This window comes from Stomoxys calcitrans, chromosome 1 (assembly GCF_963082655.1).
Source record: "Stomoxys calcitrans chromosome 1, idStoCalc2.1, whole genome shotgun sequence".
Taxonomy (NCBI): Eukaryota; Metazoa; Arthropoda; class Insecta; order Diptera; family Muscidae; genus Stomoxys; species Stomoxys calcitrans.
Window position 1 is genome coordinate 64,186,621 of NC_081552.1, and position 21,408 is coordinate 64,208,028.

General features: G+C 38.8%; 1 protein-coding gene across 3 annotated transcripts; it reads left to right on the plus strand.

The window, feature by feature from the left end:
* Nucleotides 1-2,790: 2,790 nt before the first annotated feature.
* Nucleotides 2,791-5,644, plus strand: LOC131994136 (uncharacterized). 3 transcript variants are annotated; one of them, XM_059360485.1, is made up of 3 exons: nucleotides 2,791-3,634; nucleotides 3,734-5,343; nucleotides 5,420-5,644. In XM_059360485.1, exons 2-3 carry the CDS (start codon nucleotides 3,780-3,782, stop codon nucleotides 5,638-5,640), a joined length of 1,785 nt encoding a protein of 594 aa, XP_059216468.1. In that variant the 5' UTR covers nucleotides 2,791-3,634; nucleotides 3,734-3,779; the 3' UTR covers nucleotides 5,641-5,644. The 3 variants fall into 3 exon arrangements, with proteins under 3 accessions (XP_059216468.1, XP_059216467.1, XP_059216469.1); XM_059360486.1 differs by having other exon boundaries at nucleotides 2,795-2,853; XM_059360484.1 differs by having other exon boundaries at nucleotides 2,791-5,343.
* The last annotated feature ends 15,764 nt before the right edge of the window (nucleotides 5,645-21,408 follow it).

The following is a 21,408-nucleotide window of genomic DNA, read 5'->3' on the forward strand; positions in this document are numbered from 1 at the left end:
GTTGGAACTTCCTCTTGCTCCCAGAAAAGCCGCAGCTGTTGGCTGATCGTATCTTCAATCAAGTCAGTGGCTTGAATTGAAAACGAGGAGACAGCTTAAGTGGCAATGGGGCCACTCCCTTTAATGCCGTGAAGAAAAATGTCAGGAAGAATATTGCTAGCAGCAGGTCAACTTGGCCTGGGAGGTGAAACTGAGGGTCCACCAAATCCAAGTCTTGAAAATCGGTAACTTTGACCTTTTCCGTGGAATCAATTGAGGCCGTTGTGAAGTTTGAACTCCAAACTTAAAAAGTGGTCTCGAAATTGGTCGTGTGACTCGGTGACCTATTCTTGGGGAAATATAAAAGGCTGTGGTGATTCCTCTTGCATTTGAGGCACACGAATTTGCTTTTGCATTCCTTCCTTATATGTTTATAGGATAGACAATTATGGCAGATATTGTTCTGGGTTACGAATTGGATCCGGGAGCGGGGACTTAGGTCCGTGAATTTTTTTACAATCATTCAAGGGGTGGCTCAAGTCGTACATTTTACATTGTATTTGCGAAATGCCTTCAGTTTTAAATGAGTTGATCTCCAAAAGTCTTTTCGAGGAGGACTTCGGGCCATGGATACTATCAAGCGTCTCCACAATTTCATACCTATTGGACAGGATTTTATCCATTTGGGACGATGTTGGCAGCTCCCTGTGAGAATGGAGCGACTGTTCCCATAGAGACAAGGTTTCGTGAGGTAACTTGCTTGAGCATATGTATACAAGTATTGGGTCCCAATCTGTGGTGGGAATTCCGTGAGTCTGAAGAGCAGCTAAACAATCGTTAATGTTAGTCTGTATATTTTGAAGCGCGTCACTACTCTTGACCGAAATAAACTTAAGATTTAATACAGACGATAGTTTGGGGTGATTAATGTAAACAGCCGTGAACACGCGTATCACAAGGAGGAAGCTTGATACTGCTGCAATTAGAAGAGGACGGTGAAGTTTCAAGAGTTGTTGCAATAGACGAGACGAAACACCTGGGACAGGTTACAATGTTTTTTGCAAGTCCATCATCCTTGCTTTGCACGTGTGAAAACTTGAAGTGCATACCCTGTACTTTTCCTCCGTCGAAGCCGTACATTCATCAGTGATCTTCACATCCTTTGTAGTAAATATTCTTCTATAATCCGTCTGGACATTTGTCCATTGTTCATTTAAATCTTGCAAAGTGACCACTAGTGAAGAATCGGTGTATTCCGTTTTCTGCCGATTTTCAAAGTCGGCCATTATGAAAAAGCAAAAATAAAGTGCTAAGATTCAATGTTAAGGCGCAAAGAGAGACGTAAATGCTTAAAGGGAAGTAAATGTCAATCGAGAAATGAGATTTCCAGATTCAGAGCCCAGGCAATTAGTATCGCAAGAAGCAACAATCCAAATATTCTCTATTAAAATGCCTGCTGTAAGGAAAAGTCAGTGGTGAGAAATCGAGACTGAAAGAGAAATTAGTTCCTTCGCAGTCCAAGAGATATGGTAAATTAAAGGATATGATTGAGATCAGATGAAGAAGCAATATCTTCCGGTTTTATAACATCTGCGGAACATCAAGAATAATGGGCACAATATCGAGCAGAGTGTGCTAGCCGTAAGGAGCAACCGGGGAAAGATCATGAGTTACGATCTTCCCAAGTAAGACATATACTTTAGTCAACAATCTTGAAGATGTCGCGTGGTAACAACCTTTGAATCGTTTATCAACTCTTATTTCGTAAATTCTTTTGGACTTATGCCGCAGGCCTAAAGAGTTGATCAGATTCCAGGGCGCGATCAAGATCGATTTACAGCGAGCAATGTCTAATTCGGGAGTTAGTGGGAAGCCCACCTCAATCACAAGTCCGTTAGAAACGTGTCCCCTTAGTCAAATGCGAATGACACGGACCCAAAACTATATACTAAGAGATCGTCACATGCGGCTCGTGTGTTCAAGGACATCAAAAAGATCTATTTCCGGTTCCGTAAGACAAGATAAAATAGAGATAATCGTATTAGTATCATAAGTGTTTATATTGCAAGGAGTTAAACGATGTGTACAGTTTATCTCGTGTTCACCGTAACAATGGCCGGAGGTTGATCTAGTTCTATGTCTTGAATTTAAAAACAACCTCTCCATGAACTGTTGTTAAGCAGAAGTCTTTAAGAAGAGAGGTAGCGTACGACTCGTTTGGTGATTGCTATAGGTGCAAATCTGTTTTGATGTGACAAATACAATTCAAATGGAACTTTCAACCTTCAACATAAATCCGGTAGGAACCAAAAACAAAACCTCATAAGGTCAAGAATACCGTGAGGGCTACAGGCTATCGTTTATTATTACAGTTTATTATGAAAGAACAAAAATTCGTTATGCCAAACAGCCGCACCCCGACTTACATACAATTTACATTATCCTTCAAATATTCGAACCAGCCCTCAAAAATATTCGTTAATCATCAAATTAATCATATAATTAAAGTATATATTCGTACTATTGTAGCTGACATTGGCCCGCTCCGCTACACCTTCTTTTACTTTATATGGAACAAAAGTTTCGTTGGAATATTTATTTTCGACAATTAATGAGCTTTAAGTGAAATACCATGCTACGAGAATAGTATATCGCTTGACAAACAATTTGACAATATAAGTGCCTTTATCTGAATCCCATGTGATCTTTATTGGGCTGGGAATTTAAGTTTGGATGTAACGTGTACTCCATTCTTAAAATACTGTATTTCAGCCCGATAATCTAATGATATCTGATTTAGGGGTGCGGTGCACATTGGTTCAAGAGTGGCCGAAATTCATTTTTTTCATGTTCGCCGATTTGGATAATTTTTTGGTATTTTGTTGTCAGATAGTTGAATATTATGATTCCGTAATATTAGGCTGATATATTTAGTATTTCTTTGGACAGACACGCTCCAAGTTCATATATGTTCGCTTGTTTAAAATGGCATGCAAATTTACTGTATATTCAATCTTTTGGTACAATCACAGTAAACTTATCATTTGACTTTGTTGTATATTTTCGTAAATGGCAATTGTCATAGATGAGATTTGCATTAAAAAAAGTTGGAAAAAGTGCCACATAAAAAATTTCGTAGAACAAAATATAAACAACATCAAAATTTCAATGTTCATCAACTTCAGTGGACTGCATGTTTTTAGCGCTGTGGAGCGCTGTTTAACGAAAGACGTCAAATTACAGCTTGAAGTCTCAGCTAAAAGCTAAAAAAAAATTCAGCTGCTCATACCTGCTCCTTTCCAAAAGAAACAGTAAAAACTATAAAGTGATAAAGTAAGAAAACGTGAATTTTCGTTCATGCTTGTTGTTGTTGTTGCCATAATTCTTTACTGTTAACAACAATAGAAGATCAAGCGATAGACTATTAGGTGCTGTGTTATCATTCATTTATTATGTTGTTGCATGCAATAACAACTACACATTATGTCTTGCTCTCTTTATTGCACAAAATCTTTTCCGTTAGAGCTTAATAAGTAATACATTAAGTACCAACAACAATATACAGTTTCTGATTTAAATTTCTGCTTTTGGGTATACATTTCTAATATTATTGATATGCTAATTGACATTACATTGGCAAGTGCAGTGATAAGAGGTGTGTTTTTAAGTGATATCAAGATTTAATTTTATTAATTATGGAAAATGTAACAATTTCTTATTTAAATATTTGCGAAATATTAATTGATAACAACAGTGATATTGATGTTACTGTCGAAGTCATTGCAAATAGCAATGAAGGAATGACTGCTGAGGATGTTGAAGTCTTTACTGGATTTTTGAAAAAAAACTTTTTTACAAAGTTCAAAGATAGATGGCAAAAAGCAAGACGCATAAAAACCAGATTTCTTGATCTTAATGAAAATTGGCTGAAAAATGTCTACAAAGTGTGCAAATATACCGCAAACAATGAAGCACCAAGCTGTTCAAATATGGTTAAACGTGGACGTCCAGCAAAAGCCTTCGAGGATTGCCAACCGCGAACAAAGAGGACAAAGGTACAAGATTTTTGTGAAAACACCTCAATGGTGTTGATATCGTCTGCCGCAAAAAAAAGTGAGTGTTTAGACAAATCCATTAAGGCGTTCACCCCGGAGAAGGCACTTGGGCTGATACTTGATGCTTCGTTGTCAAAGCATCAATATGAGGTTTTGCGCAGTTCAGCTAGAGAAATTGGATTCGACATTTACCCATCCTACCATCAGGTACTGGAAGCAAAAAAAAAATGCTATCCTGCAAATGTTCAGGTGCAAGAAAGTTGTAGCAAAGTTTCTCTACAACAGTTATTAGATCATACAGTAACCAGGATTTTGATGACAAAAACCGAGAATGAGGTGACAGAACTCCCCAACGAACTGCAAATGTTCTCAAAATGGGGCTGTGACGGAAGTTCGGGACACAGTGAATACCATCAAAAATTCACAGATCCAAATGACTCCGATAAATATATGTTCTTAACGTCACTTGTTCCATTGACCCTCACAGAGCGTAATAATATGTCAACAATGTGCTGGAGAAATACAGAGCCATCATCAACTAGATTTTGCCGACCGTTAAAATTTGAATTTATACAAGAAACAGCTGAAGTTATAAATTCAGAGGTCAGTCGTGTTAATGACGAAATAAAAAATTTAAGAAATACTGTCGTTGAATTGCATAGCAGAAACTTCAATATTTCTCACACACTGAAATTAACAATGATTGATGGGAAAGTAGCTACTACGATTTCTGGAAGTTCATCTATGGCGGTTTGCTTCATATGTGGAGCAAAGCCCACAGAAATGAATAATTTAGATGCGGTGATTTTGAGGAAATGTTCGGAAGAAGCAGTTGCGTTTGGTATTTCTCCCTTGCATGCGAGAATCAAATTGATGGAGTGCATTCTGCACATTTCTTACCGTCTAAGTTTCAAAAAATGGAGAACAGATAGTTACACAAAAATTGAAATGGCGGCAAATAAAGCTGAAATTGGGAAGAGATTAAAGTTGACACTGGGCATAAATGTGGACGCGGTGAAGCAAGGTATGGGCACAACAAACGATGGCAATACGGCAAGAAGGTTTTTCGAAAATCCAGCCAAAACTGCAGACGTAATTGGAATAAAAGAAGAGTTAATACATAGATTTAAAATTATTTTGGCCGCAATAAATTGTAATGCAGCAGTCGACACTAGCAAATTTCATATATATTGCATGGATACTGCCAAGTTGTTTGTTGATCTCTATGGCTGGTACTACATGCCTGTAACTGTGCATAAGATTCTGGTGCATGGTAGCAAAATTATAGCAGAAGCTATTCTGCCAATAGGTATGTCTCTATTTAAAGGCCCTTATTCAATGATTTAATTTTCATTTTTTACATTTTAATTGATTGTTTGTATCAGGTATGCTGTCCGAAGAAGCTCAGGAAGCGAGGAATAAAGATTATAGAGCCTATAGATTACATCATTCGCGAAGAATTGGACGTGTAGCCACTAATGAAGATGTAATGCATAACCTTTTATTGTCTTCAGACCCATTTATAAATAGATTTCGCTCAAAGCTGCAAATCAAAAAATTGGAGTACGATAATGATGTTAAAAAATTATTAAAAGACTATGCTTAATTTATTTATTCATGTTTTTTCTATGGGAGGTGGCCGTAAAAGTGGGCGGATCAGGTATATATTTTCAGGAGCCCATTCTACAATTATAATAATTACTTTTTGTGAAAATTGAATTGATGCATTAAAAATTAAAAGTGGGCGGATATTTTTCAAATTTCACACAAATGATTCTGAGTGTTTAAAAATGCTATGTGCCAAAAAACAATGCCGTAGGTCAAAATTTAATTTTTACTTTGTATGGGAGGTGGGCGTAAAAGTGGGCGGATCATTTTGATTTTTCCATTTTTTCTTGATTCAAACAAAAAATGCCTATGTGCCAAGTTTCATTGTCCTTCGACAACTTCTTCTATTTTTAGCCGCTCGTTCAATGAACTTGAACCAATGTGCGGTGGTCCCCCAGACACTTGGCCCCGAAAAAATATCAGCATCGTGCTCTTCTTTCAAATACCATTTATTTAAACCCCATATTGCCATCGGTTTAAGTGAGTTTAAAAACATGTAAAAAGGCGTTAAGTTCGGCCGGGCCGAACTTTGGATACCCACCACCTCGGGTTTCTGTAAACCACCTTCCATCAAAATCCGGTGAAAATTGCATACCTTATGTCCCATAGCAGTTATATCGAAATATGTTCCGATTTGGACTAAATAGTAAAAAGTACAAGTCATTGTTCAATTGTGTATAACAAAATATTGGTCTTTTTAGTAGCTATATCTAAAAATAAACCGATCTGAACCATATACGATACAGATGTCGAAAAGCTTAACATAAGGCACTGTGACACTGCGCCTCTTATGGGGCCAAGACTTTAAATCGAGAGATCGGTCTACATGGCAGCTATATCCAAATCTGAACCGATTTGAGTTAAGTTGCAGAAACATGTCGAAGAGTCTAACACAACGCACTGTCCCAAATATCAGCGAAATCGGACAATAAACCGAGAGATTGGTCTATATAACAGCTATATCCAAATCTGGACTGATCTGCACCATATTGCAGAAGTATGTCAAGGAGCACAACTTAACTCACTGTCCCAAATTTCGCAGACATCGGGCAATAAATGCGCCTTTCATGGGCCCAAAACTTTAAATCGAGAGTTCGGTCTATATGGCAGCTATATCCAAATCTGAACCGATCAGGGTCAAATTCAAGAAAAATGTTGAAGGGCCTAAAACAACTCACTGACCCAAATTTCGACAAAATCGGTAATGAATGTGGGTTTTATGGGCCTTAGACCCTAAATCAGAGGATCGGTCTATATGGCAGCTATATCCAAATCTGGACCAATCTGGGCCAAATTGACGAAGGATGTCGAAGGGCCTAACACAACTCGCTGCCCCAAATTTTAGCAAAATCGGAAAATAAATGTGGCTTTTACGGGCCTAAGACCCTAAATCGGAGGATCGGTCTATATGGCAGCTATTTTTTCACTGCTTGTGACTCTGTAATTGCATTCTTTCTTCTGTCAGTTATCAGCTGTTACTTTTAGCTTGCTTTAGAAAAAAAGTGTAAAAAAGTATATTTGATTAAAGTTCATTCTAAGCTTTATTAAAAATGCATTTACTTTCTTTTTAAAAATCCGCAATTACTTTTTGGACAACCCAATATATCCAAATCTGAACCGATACCACCGATGGGTGGTAGAGCAAGAATTGATACCCACTTTCGGGATCAATTTCGAAGGAGTAAAGCAAGCCGCTTGAATTTTTGCACCAATACTTCTTATTAGTCTGTTGGGATTGTAAATGGGCTATATCGGTCCACGTTTTGATATAGCTGCCATATAAACCGATCTGGAATCTTGACTTCTTGAGCCGCTAAAGGGCACATTTCTTATCCGATTTGGCTGACATTTTGCATGAGGTGTTTTATTATGACTCCCACAACTGTGCTGAGTATGGTTTAAATCGGTCCATACACTGCCATAGCTGCCATATAAACCGATATGGGGTCTTGACTTCTTGAGCCACCAGTGGTCGCAATTCTTATCCGATTTGGCTAAAATTTTGCATGAGATGCTTTGTTATGACTTTCAACGACTATGCTATGAATAGTTTAAAGCGGTCCATAACCTGATGTAGCTGCCATATAAACCGATCTGGGATCTTGACTTCTTGAGCCTCTAGAGGTCGCAATTATTATCCGATTTGCCTGAAATTTTGTAAGACGGATCCTCTCATGACCATCAATATACGTGTTTATTATGGTCTGAATCGGTCTATAGCCTAATACAGCTCCCATATAAATTGATCCCTCTATTTTACTTCTTGAGCCCCCAAATTCTTATTCGAATAGGCTGACATTTTTCACAGGTCTCCAACATATAATTTAATTGTGGTCCCGTACCGGACCATATCAAGATATCGCTCTAATAGCAGATTCGGTCCGGCCCAACTTAGCACGCTTTTACTTGTTATACCCTCCACCATAAGGTGGGGGGTATACTAATTTCGTCATTCTGATTGTAACTACTCGAAATATTCGTCTGAGACCCCATAAAGTATATATATTCTTGATCGTCGTGAAATTTTATGTCGATCTAGCCATGTCCGTCCGTCTGTCCGTCCGTCCGTCCGTCCGTCTGTCTGTCGAAAGCACGCTAACTTCCGAAGCAGTAAAGCCAGCCGCTTGAAATTTTGCACAAATACTTCTTAGTAGTGTAGGTCGGTTGGTATTGTAAATGGGCCATATCGGTCTATAACCTGATATAGCTGCCATATAAACCGATCTTGGGTCTTGACTTCTTGAGCCTCTAGAGTGCGCAATTCTTATCCGATTGGAATGAAATTTTGCACGACGTGTTTCGTTATGATATCCAACAACTGTGTCAAGTATGGTTCAAATCGGTTCATAACCTGATATAGCTGCCATATTAACAGATCTGGGGACTTGACATCTTGACCCTCTAGAGGGCGCAGTTCTTTTCCAATTTGGCTGAAATTTCGCAATACGTTTTTTATTGTTACTTTGAACAACTATGTCAAATAAAGTACAAGTCGGTTCATAACCTGATTTAGCTGCCATATAAACCGATCTGGGATCTTGAATTATTCGATTTGCCTGAAATTTTGAACGACGTATTCTCTCATGACCATTAACATACTTGTTTATTATGCTCTGAATCGGTTTATAGCCCGATACAGCTCCCATATAAATCGATCTCTCTATTTTACTTCTTGAGCCCACAAAGAGCGCAATTCTTATTCGAATTGGCTGACATTTTATACAGGTCTCCAACATAAATATAATTTAATTGTGGTCCAAACCGGACCATATCTTAATATCGCTCTAATAGCAGAGCAAATCTTTTCTTATATCCTTTTTTTTGCCTAAGAAGAGATGCCGGGAAAAGAACTCGACAAATGCGATCCATGGTGGAGGGTATATAAGATTCGGCCCGGCCGAACTTAGCACGCTTTTACTTGTTTTTTTTTAATAGTTTTATTTTGTTTTATTTGCCACGTATTGTGGATCTTCCTACAGTCTTCTAAAACTATTTTTGAGAATCAGCATTGTGTTCATATAAGTGATTGCTATCAAGAAAAAATAGAAAGCATTTATGTATTTGCAAATTCTCCCGTTTTTATACCCTCCACCATAAAATGGTGGTATACTAATTTCGTCATTCTGTTTGTAACTCCTCGAAATATTCGTCTAAGACCCCATAACATTTAAGTCGAACTAGCCATGTCCGGGCCAAATCGGTCCATGTTTTGATGTAGCTGCCATGTAAACCGATCTTGGGCCTTGGCTTCTTGAGCCTCTAGAGGGAGTATTTCTCGTCCGATTTGACTGAAGTTTTGCACATGGTGTTTTGGTATCACTTCCATCAACAGCGCTATGTATAGTTCAAATCGATCCATGTTGTGACATAGCTGCCATTTGAACCGATCTTGGGTCTTGACTTCTTGAGCCTCTAGAGGGCGTAATTCTCAACCGATTTGACTAAAATTTTGCACGTAGTGTTTGGTATCACTTTCAACAACTGTACTATGTGGTATAGCTGTCATATAAACCGATCTTGGATCTTGACTTCTTGAGCCAAAGCAGCGCGCTATTCTCATCCGATTTGCCTGAAGATTTGCATGAGGTGTTATGTTATGACTTCCAATAACTGTGCTAAGTATTTCGCAAGTCGGTTTATAACCAGATATAGCTGCCATATACATGGATCTGGAATCTCCCGATTTTGTTTCTTGAGCACATACAAGGCGCAATTTTTATCCGAATAAACTGAGATATTACACAATGAATTCTACAATGTTCAGCATTCATTTATGGTCCGAATCGGACTATAACTTGATATAGCTCCAATTGCATAACAGTTCTTATTCAATATTCTTTGTTTGCCTGAAAAGAGATACCGCGCATAGAAATACACAAATGCGATCCATGGTGGAGGGTACATAAGATTCGGCAGGGCCGAACTTACTCTTACTTGTTTAGTCTATCTTTGTTATTTATTTATATTTTGTAGTATGTTTTAAATTTCTTTTAAGTTTGTTGCTTTTAATAGACACACTCTTCTTTTTACCAGATTTGTTAGGGAATTTGCAAAGTATTTATTATACCCTCCACCATAGGATGGGGGTATAGTAATTTCGTCATTCTGTTTGTAAATGTAAATTTTGCAAATTTTGTCCATGAACATTCCACTAAAGAACAGGGACAAACTTCTCACATATCAATGTCTGCAGTCCGATTCAAGTTTTAAGCTAAATGATAAGGGGCCGATATAGCCGAGTCCGAAAGGCATGCCGCAGTGCGACACCTTTTTCGAGAGAAGTTTTACATGGCATAGTACCTCACAAATGTTGACAGTATTAGGAGGGGAAAACCACCGTTGAAAATTTTTTCTGATGGTCCACGATTCGAGCCCAGGCGTTCAGCGTCTTAGGCGGACATGCTAACCTCTGCGCTACGGTGGCCTCTGTTTGTAACTACTCGAAATATTCGTCTGAGATCCCATAAAGTATATATATCCTTGATCGTCGTGACATTTTATGATGATCTAGCCACGTCCGTCCGTCCGTCCGGCTATCTGTCGAAAGCACGTTAACATTCCAAGGAATTAAGCTAGCCGTTTGAAATTTTGCACAAATACTTCTTATTAGTGTAGGTCGGTTGGGATTGTAAATGGGCCACATCGGTCTATGTTTCGATATAGCTGCCATATAAACCAATCCTGGGTCTTGATTTCTTGAGCCTCTAGAGGGCGCAATTCTTATCCGATTGGAATGAAATTTTGCATGACGTGTTTCGTTCTGACTACCAACAACTATGCCAAGTATGGTTCACATCGGTCTATAACATGATATAGCTGTCATATAAACCGGTCTGGGGACTTGACTTCTTGAACTTCTAGAGGGCGCAATTCTTTTTCGATTTTGTTGAAATTTAGCAAGAAGTACTTTATTATGACTTTCAACAACTGTGCCGAATAAAGTTCAAATCGGTTCATAACCTGCTATAGCTGCCATATAAATCCATCTGGGATCTTTACTTCTTGAGCCTCTAGAGGTCGCAATTATTATCCGATTTGCATGAAATTTTGCACGACGGATCCTCTCCATTAACATACGTGTTTATTATGGTCTGAATCGGTTTATAGCCTGATACAGCTCCCATATAAATCGATCTCCCTATTTTACTTCTTGTGCCCCCAAATTCGAATTGGCTGACATTTTACACAGGTCTCCAACATATAATTGAATTGTGGTCCGTACCGGACCATATCGTGATATCGCTCTAACAGCAGAGAAAATCTTTTCTTTTATCCTTTTTATATCCTCCACCATAAGATGGGGAGTATACTAATTTCGTCATTCTGTTTGTAACTACTCGAAATATTCGTCTGAGACCCCATAAAGTATATTTATTCTTGATCCTCGCGACATTTTATGTCGATCTAGCCATGTCCGTCTGTCTGTCTGTCGAAAGCACGTTAACTTCCGAAGGAGTAAAGCTAGCCTCTTGAAATTTTGCACAAATACATCTTATTAGTGTAGGTCGGTTGGTATTGTAAATGGGCCATATCGGTCCATGTTTTGATATAGCTGCCATATAAACCGATCTTGGGTCTTGACTTCTTGAGCCTCTAGAGTGCGCAATTCTTATCCAATTGGAATGAAATATTGCACGACGTGTTTTGTTATGATTCAGAAACTGTGCCAAGTATGGTTTAAATCGGTCCATAACTTGATATTGCTGCCATATAAACCGATCTTGGGTCTTGACTTCTTGAGCCTCTAGAGTGCGCAATTCTTATCCGATTTGAATGCATTTTTGCACGAAGTGTTTTGTTTTGATATCCAACAACTGTGCCAAGTGTGGTTCAAATAGGTTCATAACCTGATATAGCTGTCATATAAACAGATCTGGGGACTTGACTTATTCTATTTTTCTATTCTATTCTATTCTATTCTTATTCTAGAGGGCGCAATTCCTATCCTATTTGGTTGAAAATTTTCATAAAGTATTTTATTCTTACTTTCAACAACTGTGTCAAAGAAGGTTCAAATCGGTTCATAACCTGATATAGCTGCCATATAAACCGATTTGGGATCTTATTTTCCCATTTGCCTGAAATTTTGTACTACGGATACTCTCATGACCATCAACATACGTGTTTATTATGATCTAAATCGGTCTATAGCCCGATACAGCTCCCATATAAATCGATCTCTCTATTTTACTTCTTGAGCCCCCAAAGGGCGCAATTCTTATTCGAATTGGCTGACATTTTACACAGGTCTCCAACATATAATTTAATTGTGGTGCTAACCGCACCATATCTTGATATCGCTCTAACAGCAGAGCAAATCTTTTCTTATATACTTTTTTTGGCTAAGAAGAGATGCCGGGAAAAGAACTTGACAAATGCGATCCATGGTGGAGGGTATATAAGATTCGGCCCGGCCGAACTTAGCACGCTTTTACTTCTTATATTATTAGTTTGCACAGATTCGATTAGTTTTACATTGACCCAGGGTGTAATTTTATCTCTAAGTCCTGTACGACGATTTTTAACAGTAGTAGAGTTTTGTATAGAAGATTGAATATGGCTTAACAAATTTTTTGTATCGACTGAGGGATTTCCGGTTTGAGACATTGAACAAAGACTGGCTTCAACGGAAGATTTTACCAATTCATAATGGCATATCAGGATTGAGATTAAACAGCATCCTGTACTTGTATACTGGCATCAATCAAACTAAATATTTTATTGTGATCACTCAATTTACATTCTATCGAAAAATTACCTAGAGGTTTTGAGATATTGGTGTTGACATGATCGAGACTAGTATAACTCTGAGGTCGCGTTACCATAGTGTGACAATTTATAAATCATAGTTCTGCAACGTGTTAAGAACATCATCAAATACATTGCCTTGAGTATCTATATTCGCGTCACCAATAAGAACAATTGGATTTCTCCCATGGCAGTTAAATACTCTGTCCAAAAAGCCATAAAACATGTCTGGTTGTCCTTCGGAGATATATAATAGGATATAATTATTGGGTTGCCCAAAAAGTAATTGCGGATTTTTTAAAAGAAAGTAAATGCATTTTTAATAAAACTTAGAATGAACTTTAATCAAATATACTTTTTTACATTTTTTTTCTAAAGCAAGCTAAAAGAAACGGATGATAACTGACAGAAGAAAGAATGCAATTACAGAGTCACAAGCTGTGAAAAAATTTGTCAACGCCGACTATATGAAAAATCCGCAATTACTTTTTGGGCAACCCAATATAACGGGTTCCCTTGGATCTTTAAATCTTGTAGTTTTAAAACGATAAAATCTATAAAATCTTTGCTTTCACATTCTGCACTTAGAACTTGCAAGTGGTTCTTAACAAATACAGAAGTGCCACCATATCCGTCAGATCGACAACAATGTATTACTTTGTAACCTAGCATATTAAAAATTTGCGTAACATTGAACCAGGTTTCTTGAACAGCAATAACCGCCGGTAAGTTATAAAAATTGCCCGAAATTTGAGATTTTTGAAAGATTTAGAAATTTTACTATAGAAGAAATACTTCTCACATTCACAGATATGATATTAAAATCGCTTTTATTTAAACGACGTAAAGTTTCAACAAATTAATTTAATTTGAAAAATAACAATTATTAATCAATGGAAAATAGAGAAATTGGAAACTAGCAAGATTTTAAAATATATTCCATAATTAGAATGGGGATTCATATTCGTTGTCTGAACCAGCTTCGGTGTGTTCCACTTGAGCCGAAAGACGTTCATGTGGGTGAAATGTTGCCGCTTCAGATAAAAGCTTATCAACATCATCCTCATTTCTTAGTAGCCTCGGTTTGTACAGTTCATTCCTTTATGCAAAAACTCTACACCCACTCGGATTATATGAGAGCTATATCAGTTTATGGACCAATTTGAACCATACTTAGCACAGTTATTGGATATCATAACAAAACACGTTGTGCAAAATTTCATTCCAATCGGATAAGAATTGCGCACTCTAGAGGCTCAAGAAGTCAAGACCCAAGATCGGTTTATATGGCAGCTATATCAGGTTATAAACCGAAATGAACAATACTTGGCACAGTTATTGGATATCATAACAAAACACGTCGTGCAAAATTTCATTCCAATCGGATAAGAATAGCGCACTCTAAAGGCTCAAGAAGTCAAGACCCAAGATCTGTTTATATGACAGGTATATCAGGTTATTAACCGATTTGAACCATACTTAGCACAGTTGTTGGATATCATAACAAAACACGTCGTGCATAATTTCATTCCAATCGGATAAGAATTGCGCACTCTAGAGGCTCAAGAAGTCAAGACCCAAGATCGGTTTATATGGCAGCTATATCAGATTATGTACCAATTTGAACCATACTTGGCACAGTTGTTGGATATCATAACAAAACACGTCGTGCAAAATTTCATCCCAATCGGATAAGAATTGCGCACTCTAGAGGCTCAAGAAGTCAAGACAAAAGATCGGTTTATATGGTAGCTATATCAAAACATAGACCGATTTAGCCCATTTACAATACCAACCGACCTTAACTAATAAGAAGTATTTGTGGAAAATTTCAAGCGGCTAGCTTCACTCCTTCGGAAGTTAGCGAGCTTCGACAGACAGGCGGACGAATGGACGGGCGGACGGACGGATATGGCTAGATCGATATAAAATGTCGCGATGATCAAGAATATGGTTAATTTATGGGGTCTTAGACGAATATTTCGAGTAGTTACAAACAGAATGACGAAATTAGTATATCCCCCTTCCTATGGTGGAGGGTATAAAAACGTTTTTGGTGTCGTCCTTTAATTTGGGTTTATAGCCATGAGTTTTGATTTTTCATTTTTATACCCTCCACCATGGGATGGGGGTATACTTATCTCGCCACTCTGTTTGTAACACCTCGAAATATGCGTGTAAGACTCCATAAAGTATATATATTCTTGATCGTCATGTCATTTTAAGTCGATCTAGCCATGTCCGTCAGTCCGTCCGTCTGTCTGTTGAAAGCTCGCTATCCTTCGAAGGAGTAAAGCTAGCCGCTTGAAATTTTGCACAAAAACTTTTTATTAGTGTAGGTCGTGTGGTATTGTAAATGGGCCAAATCGGTCCATGTTTTGACATAGCTGCCATATAAACCGATCTTGGGTTTTGACTTCTTGAGCCTCTAGGGAGCCCAATTCTTATCCGAATTCGCTGAAATTTTAAACGTAGTGTTTGGTAGCACTTCCAACAACTACGCTAAGTATGGTTTAATTCGGTCCATGTTTTGATATATTGTAATAGCTGCCATAAAAACCGATCTTGGGTCTTGACTTCTTGAGCTTCTAGAGGGCGCAATTCTCTTCCGATTTAACTGAAATTTTGCTTGTAGTGTTTTGGTATGACTTCCAACAACTGTGCTTAGTATGATTCAAATCGGTTCATAATCTGGTATAGCTGTCATGTAAACCGATCTTGGATCTTGACTTCTTGAGCCAATATAGCGCCCAATTCGCATCCGATTTGGCTGAAATTTAGCATGAGGTATTTTGTTATGGCTTTCATTAACTGTGCTAAGGATGGCGTAAATCGGTATAGAACCTGAAATAGCTGCCATATAAACCGATATGGGATTTTGACTTTTTGAGCCTCTAGGGGGCGGAATTCTCACCCGATTTGGCAGAAATTTTGTACAACGGCTTCTCTCATGACTTTCAACATCTTATATGGTCGGGATCGAACAATAGCTTGATACAGCTCCCATATGAACTTATCTCTCGATTTTGCTTTTTAGCCCCTACAATGCGCAATTCTTATCCGAATGAACTGAAATATTACACAATGACTTCTACATTGTTCAGCATTCGTTTATGGTCTGAATCGGACTACAACTTGATATAGCTCCAATTAGCTCCATAACAGTTCTTATTCAATATTCTACGTTTGTCTAAAAAGAGATACCGCGCATAGAACTCGACAAATGCGATCAATGGTGGAGGGTATTTAAGATTCGGCCCGGCCGAACTTATCACGCTCTTACTTGTTTGTATTGAATTTAACTACTACCGTTTGACTAACTCCCTTTTTATTCAAAAAACAAGTAAAAACGTGCAAAGTTCGCCCCGACAGAATCTTATATACCCTCCACTATGGATCGCATTTGTCCAGTTCTTTTCCCGGTATCTCTTTTAAGACAAACAAGGGACAACAGAAAATAATTGCTATGCTATTGGAGCAATATCAAGTTATGGTCCGTTCCGGACCATAATCAAATTTTGTGTTACAGACCATAGAAGAAGTCATTGTGTAAAATTTCAGTCAAATCCAATAGGAATTTGCGGCTATTAGGGCCTCAAGGAGTAAAATAGGGAGATTGGTTTATAGTGGAGGTGTATCAGGCTATAACCGACCACATTTGACACGTTATGGACCGATTTGAACTATATTTTCCACAGTTGTAAGAAGTCATAACAAAACACGTCATGAAATATTTTAGCCAGAGATATTTTTAGAGAAGTCAGGACCCCAGATCAGTTTAAAGGGCAGCTCTATCAGGTTATGGCCCGATTTCAACCATACTTAGCACAGTTGTTGAAAGTCGTAACAAAATACGTCATGCCAAATTTCAGCCAAATCGGATAAGAATTGCGCCCTGTAGTGGCTCAAGAAGTCAAGATTCAATATCGGTTTATTTGCAGCTATATCAGGTTATACACCGATTTTAACCACACTTAGCGCAGTTGTTGGAATTCATAACAAAACACATCATGCAAAATTTCAGCTAAATCTGATGGGAATTGCGCCCTCTAGATGCTCCCGAAGTCAAGCCCCAGATTGGATTATATGACAGCTATACCACGGTTATGGATCGATTTCAACCAAAATTAGCCCAGTTACTGGACGTCATATGTGCAAATTTTTAGGTAATTCGGATAAAAGTTGAGCCCTTAAGAAGCCCATGGAGTTAAGATACAAGACCTCTAATATCTTTTTAGGGTGGGGACACTTCGGCCTGAATGCGGATATCGAATTCGTGCCATTGAAGCCTATGACGTGGAACGCGTTCGAATCCTGGCGAGAACATCGGACAAAGCGGTGTTTATCTCCTTTTAATGTTGGTGACATTTGCGAGGTACAATGCCATGCATGGCCATTTTAAAAACTTTTCCCAAAGAAGTGTCGCACTGCGGATCGCCGTTCGGAATCGACTATAAAAAGAGATCCCTTATCATTGAGTTTAAACTTGAATCGAAAATCTCATTGATGTATGAGGATTTGCCTCTTCTCGATTCCTGGTGATAATGCTCTTCCATAGGGTAATGTCTCATTAGGCGAGGAATGGCACCTCAGACATTTTGACTCAAATATGGATACCAAATTCGTTTAGAGGGTGTTTATCGCTTCTACCCGATAGCTCAAAACAAGTAAAAAGGCGTTAAGTTCGGCCGGGCCGAACTTTGGATACCCACCACATCGGCTATATATTTAAACCACCTTTCATCACAATCCGGTGTAAATTGCATACCTTATGTCCCATATCAGTCATCAGTACAAGTCATAGTTCAATCGTGTATAACAAAATATTGGTCTTTTTAGAAGCTATAACTAACAAGTAAAAGCGTGCTAAGTTCGGCCGGGCCGAATCTTATATACCCTCCAACATGGATCGCATTTCTCGAGTTCTTTTCCCGGCATCTCTTCTTAGGCAAAACAGGATATAAGAAAAGATTTGCTCTGCTATTAGAGCGATATCAAGATATGGTCCGGTTTGGACCACAATTAAATTATATGTTGGAGACCTGTGTAAAATGTCAGCCAATTCGAATAAGAATTGCGCTCTTTGTGAGCTCAAAAAGTAAAATAGAGAGATCGATTTATATGGGAGCTGTATCGGGCTATGGACCGATTCAGACCATAATAAACACGTATGTTGATGGTCCGTCGTACAAAATTTCAGGCAAATCGGATAATAATTGCGACCTCTAGAGGCTCAAGAAGTCAAGATCCCAGATCGGTTTATATGGCAGCTATATCAGGTTATGAACCGACTTGTACTTTATTTGACATAGTTGTTGAAAGTAACAATAAAAAACGTCTTGCGAAATTTCAGCCAAATCGGATAGGAATTGCGCCCTCTAGAAGCTCAAGAAGTCATCGGTTTATATGACAGCTATATAAGGTTATTGACCGATTTGAACCATACTTGGCACAGTTGTTGGATATCGTAGCAAAACACGTCGTGCAAAATTTCATTCAAATCGGATAAGAATTGCGCACTCTAGAGGATCAAGAAGTCAAGACCCCAGATCGGTTTATATGGCAGCTATATCAGGTTATAAATCGTTTTGAACCATACTCAGCACAGTTGTTGGATATCATAAAAGAACACGTCGTGCAAAATTTCATATCAATCGGATAAGAATTGCGCACTCTAGAGGCTCAAGAAGTAAAGACCCAAGATCGGTTTATATGGCAGCTATATCAGGTTATGGACCGATTTGAACCATACTTGGTACAGTTGTTGGATATCATAACAAAACACGTCGTGCAAAATTTCATTCCAATCGAATAAGAATTGCGCACTCTAGAGGCTCAAGAAGTCAAGACCCAAGATCGGTTTATATGGCAGCTATATCAAAACATGGGCCGATATGGCCCATTTACAATACCAACCGACCTACACTAAAAAGAAGTATTTGTGCAAAATTTCAAGCGTCTAGCTTTACTCCTTCGGAAGTTAGCGTGCTTTCGACAGACAGACGGACGGACGGACGGACGGACGGACGGACGGACGGACAGACGGACGGACGGACGGACGGACGGACGGACATGGCTAGATCGACATAAAATTTCACGACGATCAAGAATATATATACTTTATGGGGTCTCAGACGAATATTTCGAGTAGTTACAATCAGAATGACGAAATTAGTATACCCTTATGGTGGAGGGTATAAAAAGAATATACCCGCATCCTTCGGTAGTGGGTATAATTATACAGCCTATGTTTGCTTCGAGACAACTTACACAATCTATGAAAATTTTAAGATAATCAGTTTAGCCTAGTATCACATAGTCATAATGAGTCTAATGGCGTTTTTGAGGGGTGGCGTGACCCCTGTACCTCGATCTGTTTTTGTATGCCAGATTCGAAATCTACTCCAGAATAACTTTTATTTGAGCCCTATATTGAAATGAGCGTCTGTTTGGGGTAGTTTTGTGGTATTCTACTCTCCAATATCTTTCAATTGATACCTATATTGTCCCGATCGGTCCACTTTTTATTTTGTATTGTGTTTTTTTTTTTTTGCATAAGGGGGACGGTCCTTCCCCCTTACCATACCGAAAAATTTTATGGCCTATGTTTCCTTCCAGACCAACGTACTCAAAATTTCGAGAAAATTGGTTTTGCCGTTTTTCAGTCTATACGGAAAAAACAAACCGATTCCCATATATCCGTGATTGGCTAATGTGCCCATTTTGGGCGTTTTTGTGGGGGTGGGGTGACCTCCTATACTTCAACATGAATTTGTATGCTAGATTTGTTATCTACTCCAGCATACTTTTCATTTGATACCCATATCGTCTTTATCGGTACACTTTTGATTTTGGGTGGTGTTTTCGGGGTAACGTTGGAGGGTGCGCCCCTTCCGTTATTAATAAATTATAAAATATATTCCTACTTCCTGACCAAATTCGCAATCTATTCCCGAATACCTTTCATTTGAGTCCCATCTTGTCATGATCGTTATAAAAACCTATTTTAAGAGGTTTTGGGGCTGGGGCGGTCCCCGAGGTACTTGGACCCAACTTTTATATTGAAATTCGTACTATTTTCTTGAATACTTTTCATGTGAATTCCATATTGTCCCGATCGGCGCACTTTTATTTTTGAGTAGAACTTTTTGGGTACACACAAATGACATGATAGGTAAATATTGACATGATCGGTAAATATGCCCGATTTAGAGGTATTTTGGGGAGTGGGGTGGTACCCCGAGCACTAAGCCATGAAAATATATCAGTAACGTGCTCTATTCTCATATATTAGAACCCGCAAAATTGGATTTAAAATTCGTTTTCTAATCTCAAATACCATTAACTTAAACCCCATATTGAAAAAGGCAGCAAATATATCCGGTTTGGGGTATGGGCCCTAAAAACTATGAATATCGAGCTCCACCTCCTTGAAGACCCAAATTGTCTTGGTGAGCAAATTCGTCCCACTTAGAGGTTGTTATGGTCCCCTAGAAAGTTGGTTCCGAATGTTGATATCAGATTCATGGTCTACTCCCAAATACCCTTCATTTGAGCTCCATTCGGCAAACATGACCGGTTTGGGGGTGTTTTGGGGGCCCCTCACTGATTTGGCTTTGAATATATATATCAGATTCGTCCTCTACTCTAAAATACCTCTTATTTGAGCCTCATATTGCAAAGGTCAGCAAATACTTCCTATTTGGGTGGTGGCGCCATAGACACTTTTCCCGAACATTGATATCAGATTCGTGCTTTATTGCCAAAGACCTTTCATTTGAGCCCCATATTGCTTTGGTCGTTAACTTGTCTTCTTTGAGGGATGTTCTCGGGGAAGGGCGGCCCCTCAAACACTTGGTCCCACATCTGGATATCAGGTTCATTTTTATACCCTCCACCATAAGATGGGGGGTATACTAATTTCGTCATTTTGATTGTAACTACTCGAAATATTCGTCTGAGACCCCATAAAGTATATATATTCTTGATCGTCGTGAAATTTTATGTCGATCTAGACATGTCCGTCCGTCTGTCCGTCTGTCCGTCCGTCCGTCCGTCCGTCCGTCCGTCCGTCCGTCCGTCCGTCCGTCCGTCCGTCCGTCCGTCCGTCCGTCCGTCCGTCCGTCCGTCCGTCCGTCCGTCCGTCTGTCTGTCGAAAGCACGCTAACTTCCGAAGGAGTAAAGCTAGCCGCTTCAAATTTTGCACAAATACTTCTTATTAGTGTAGGTCGGTTGGTATTGTAAATGGGCCATATCGGTCCACGTTTTGATACAGCTGCCATATAAACCGATCTTGGGTCTTGACTTCTTGAGCCTCTAGAGTGAGCAATTCTTATCCGATTAGAATGAAATTTTGCACGAAGTGTTTTGCTATGATATCTAACAACTGTGCCAAGTATAGTTCAAATCGGTTCATAACTTCACATAGCTGCCATATAAACCGATCTTGGGTCTTGACTTCTTGAGCCTCTAGCGTGTGGTATGGTTCAAATCCGTCCATAACCTGATATAGCTGCCA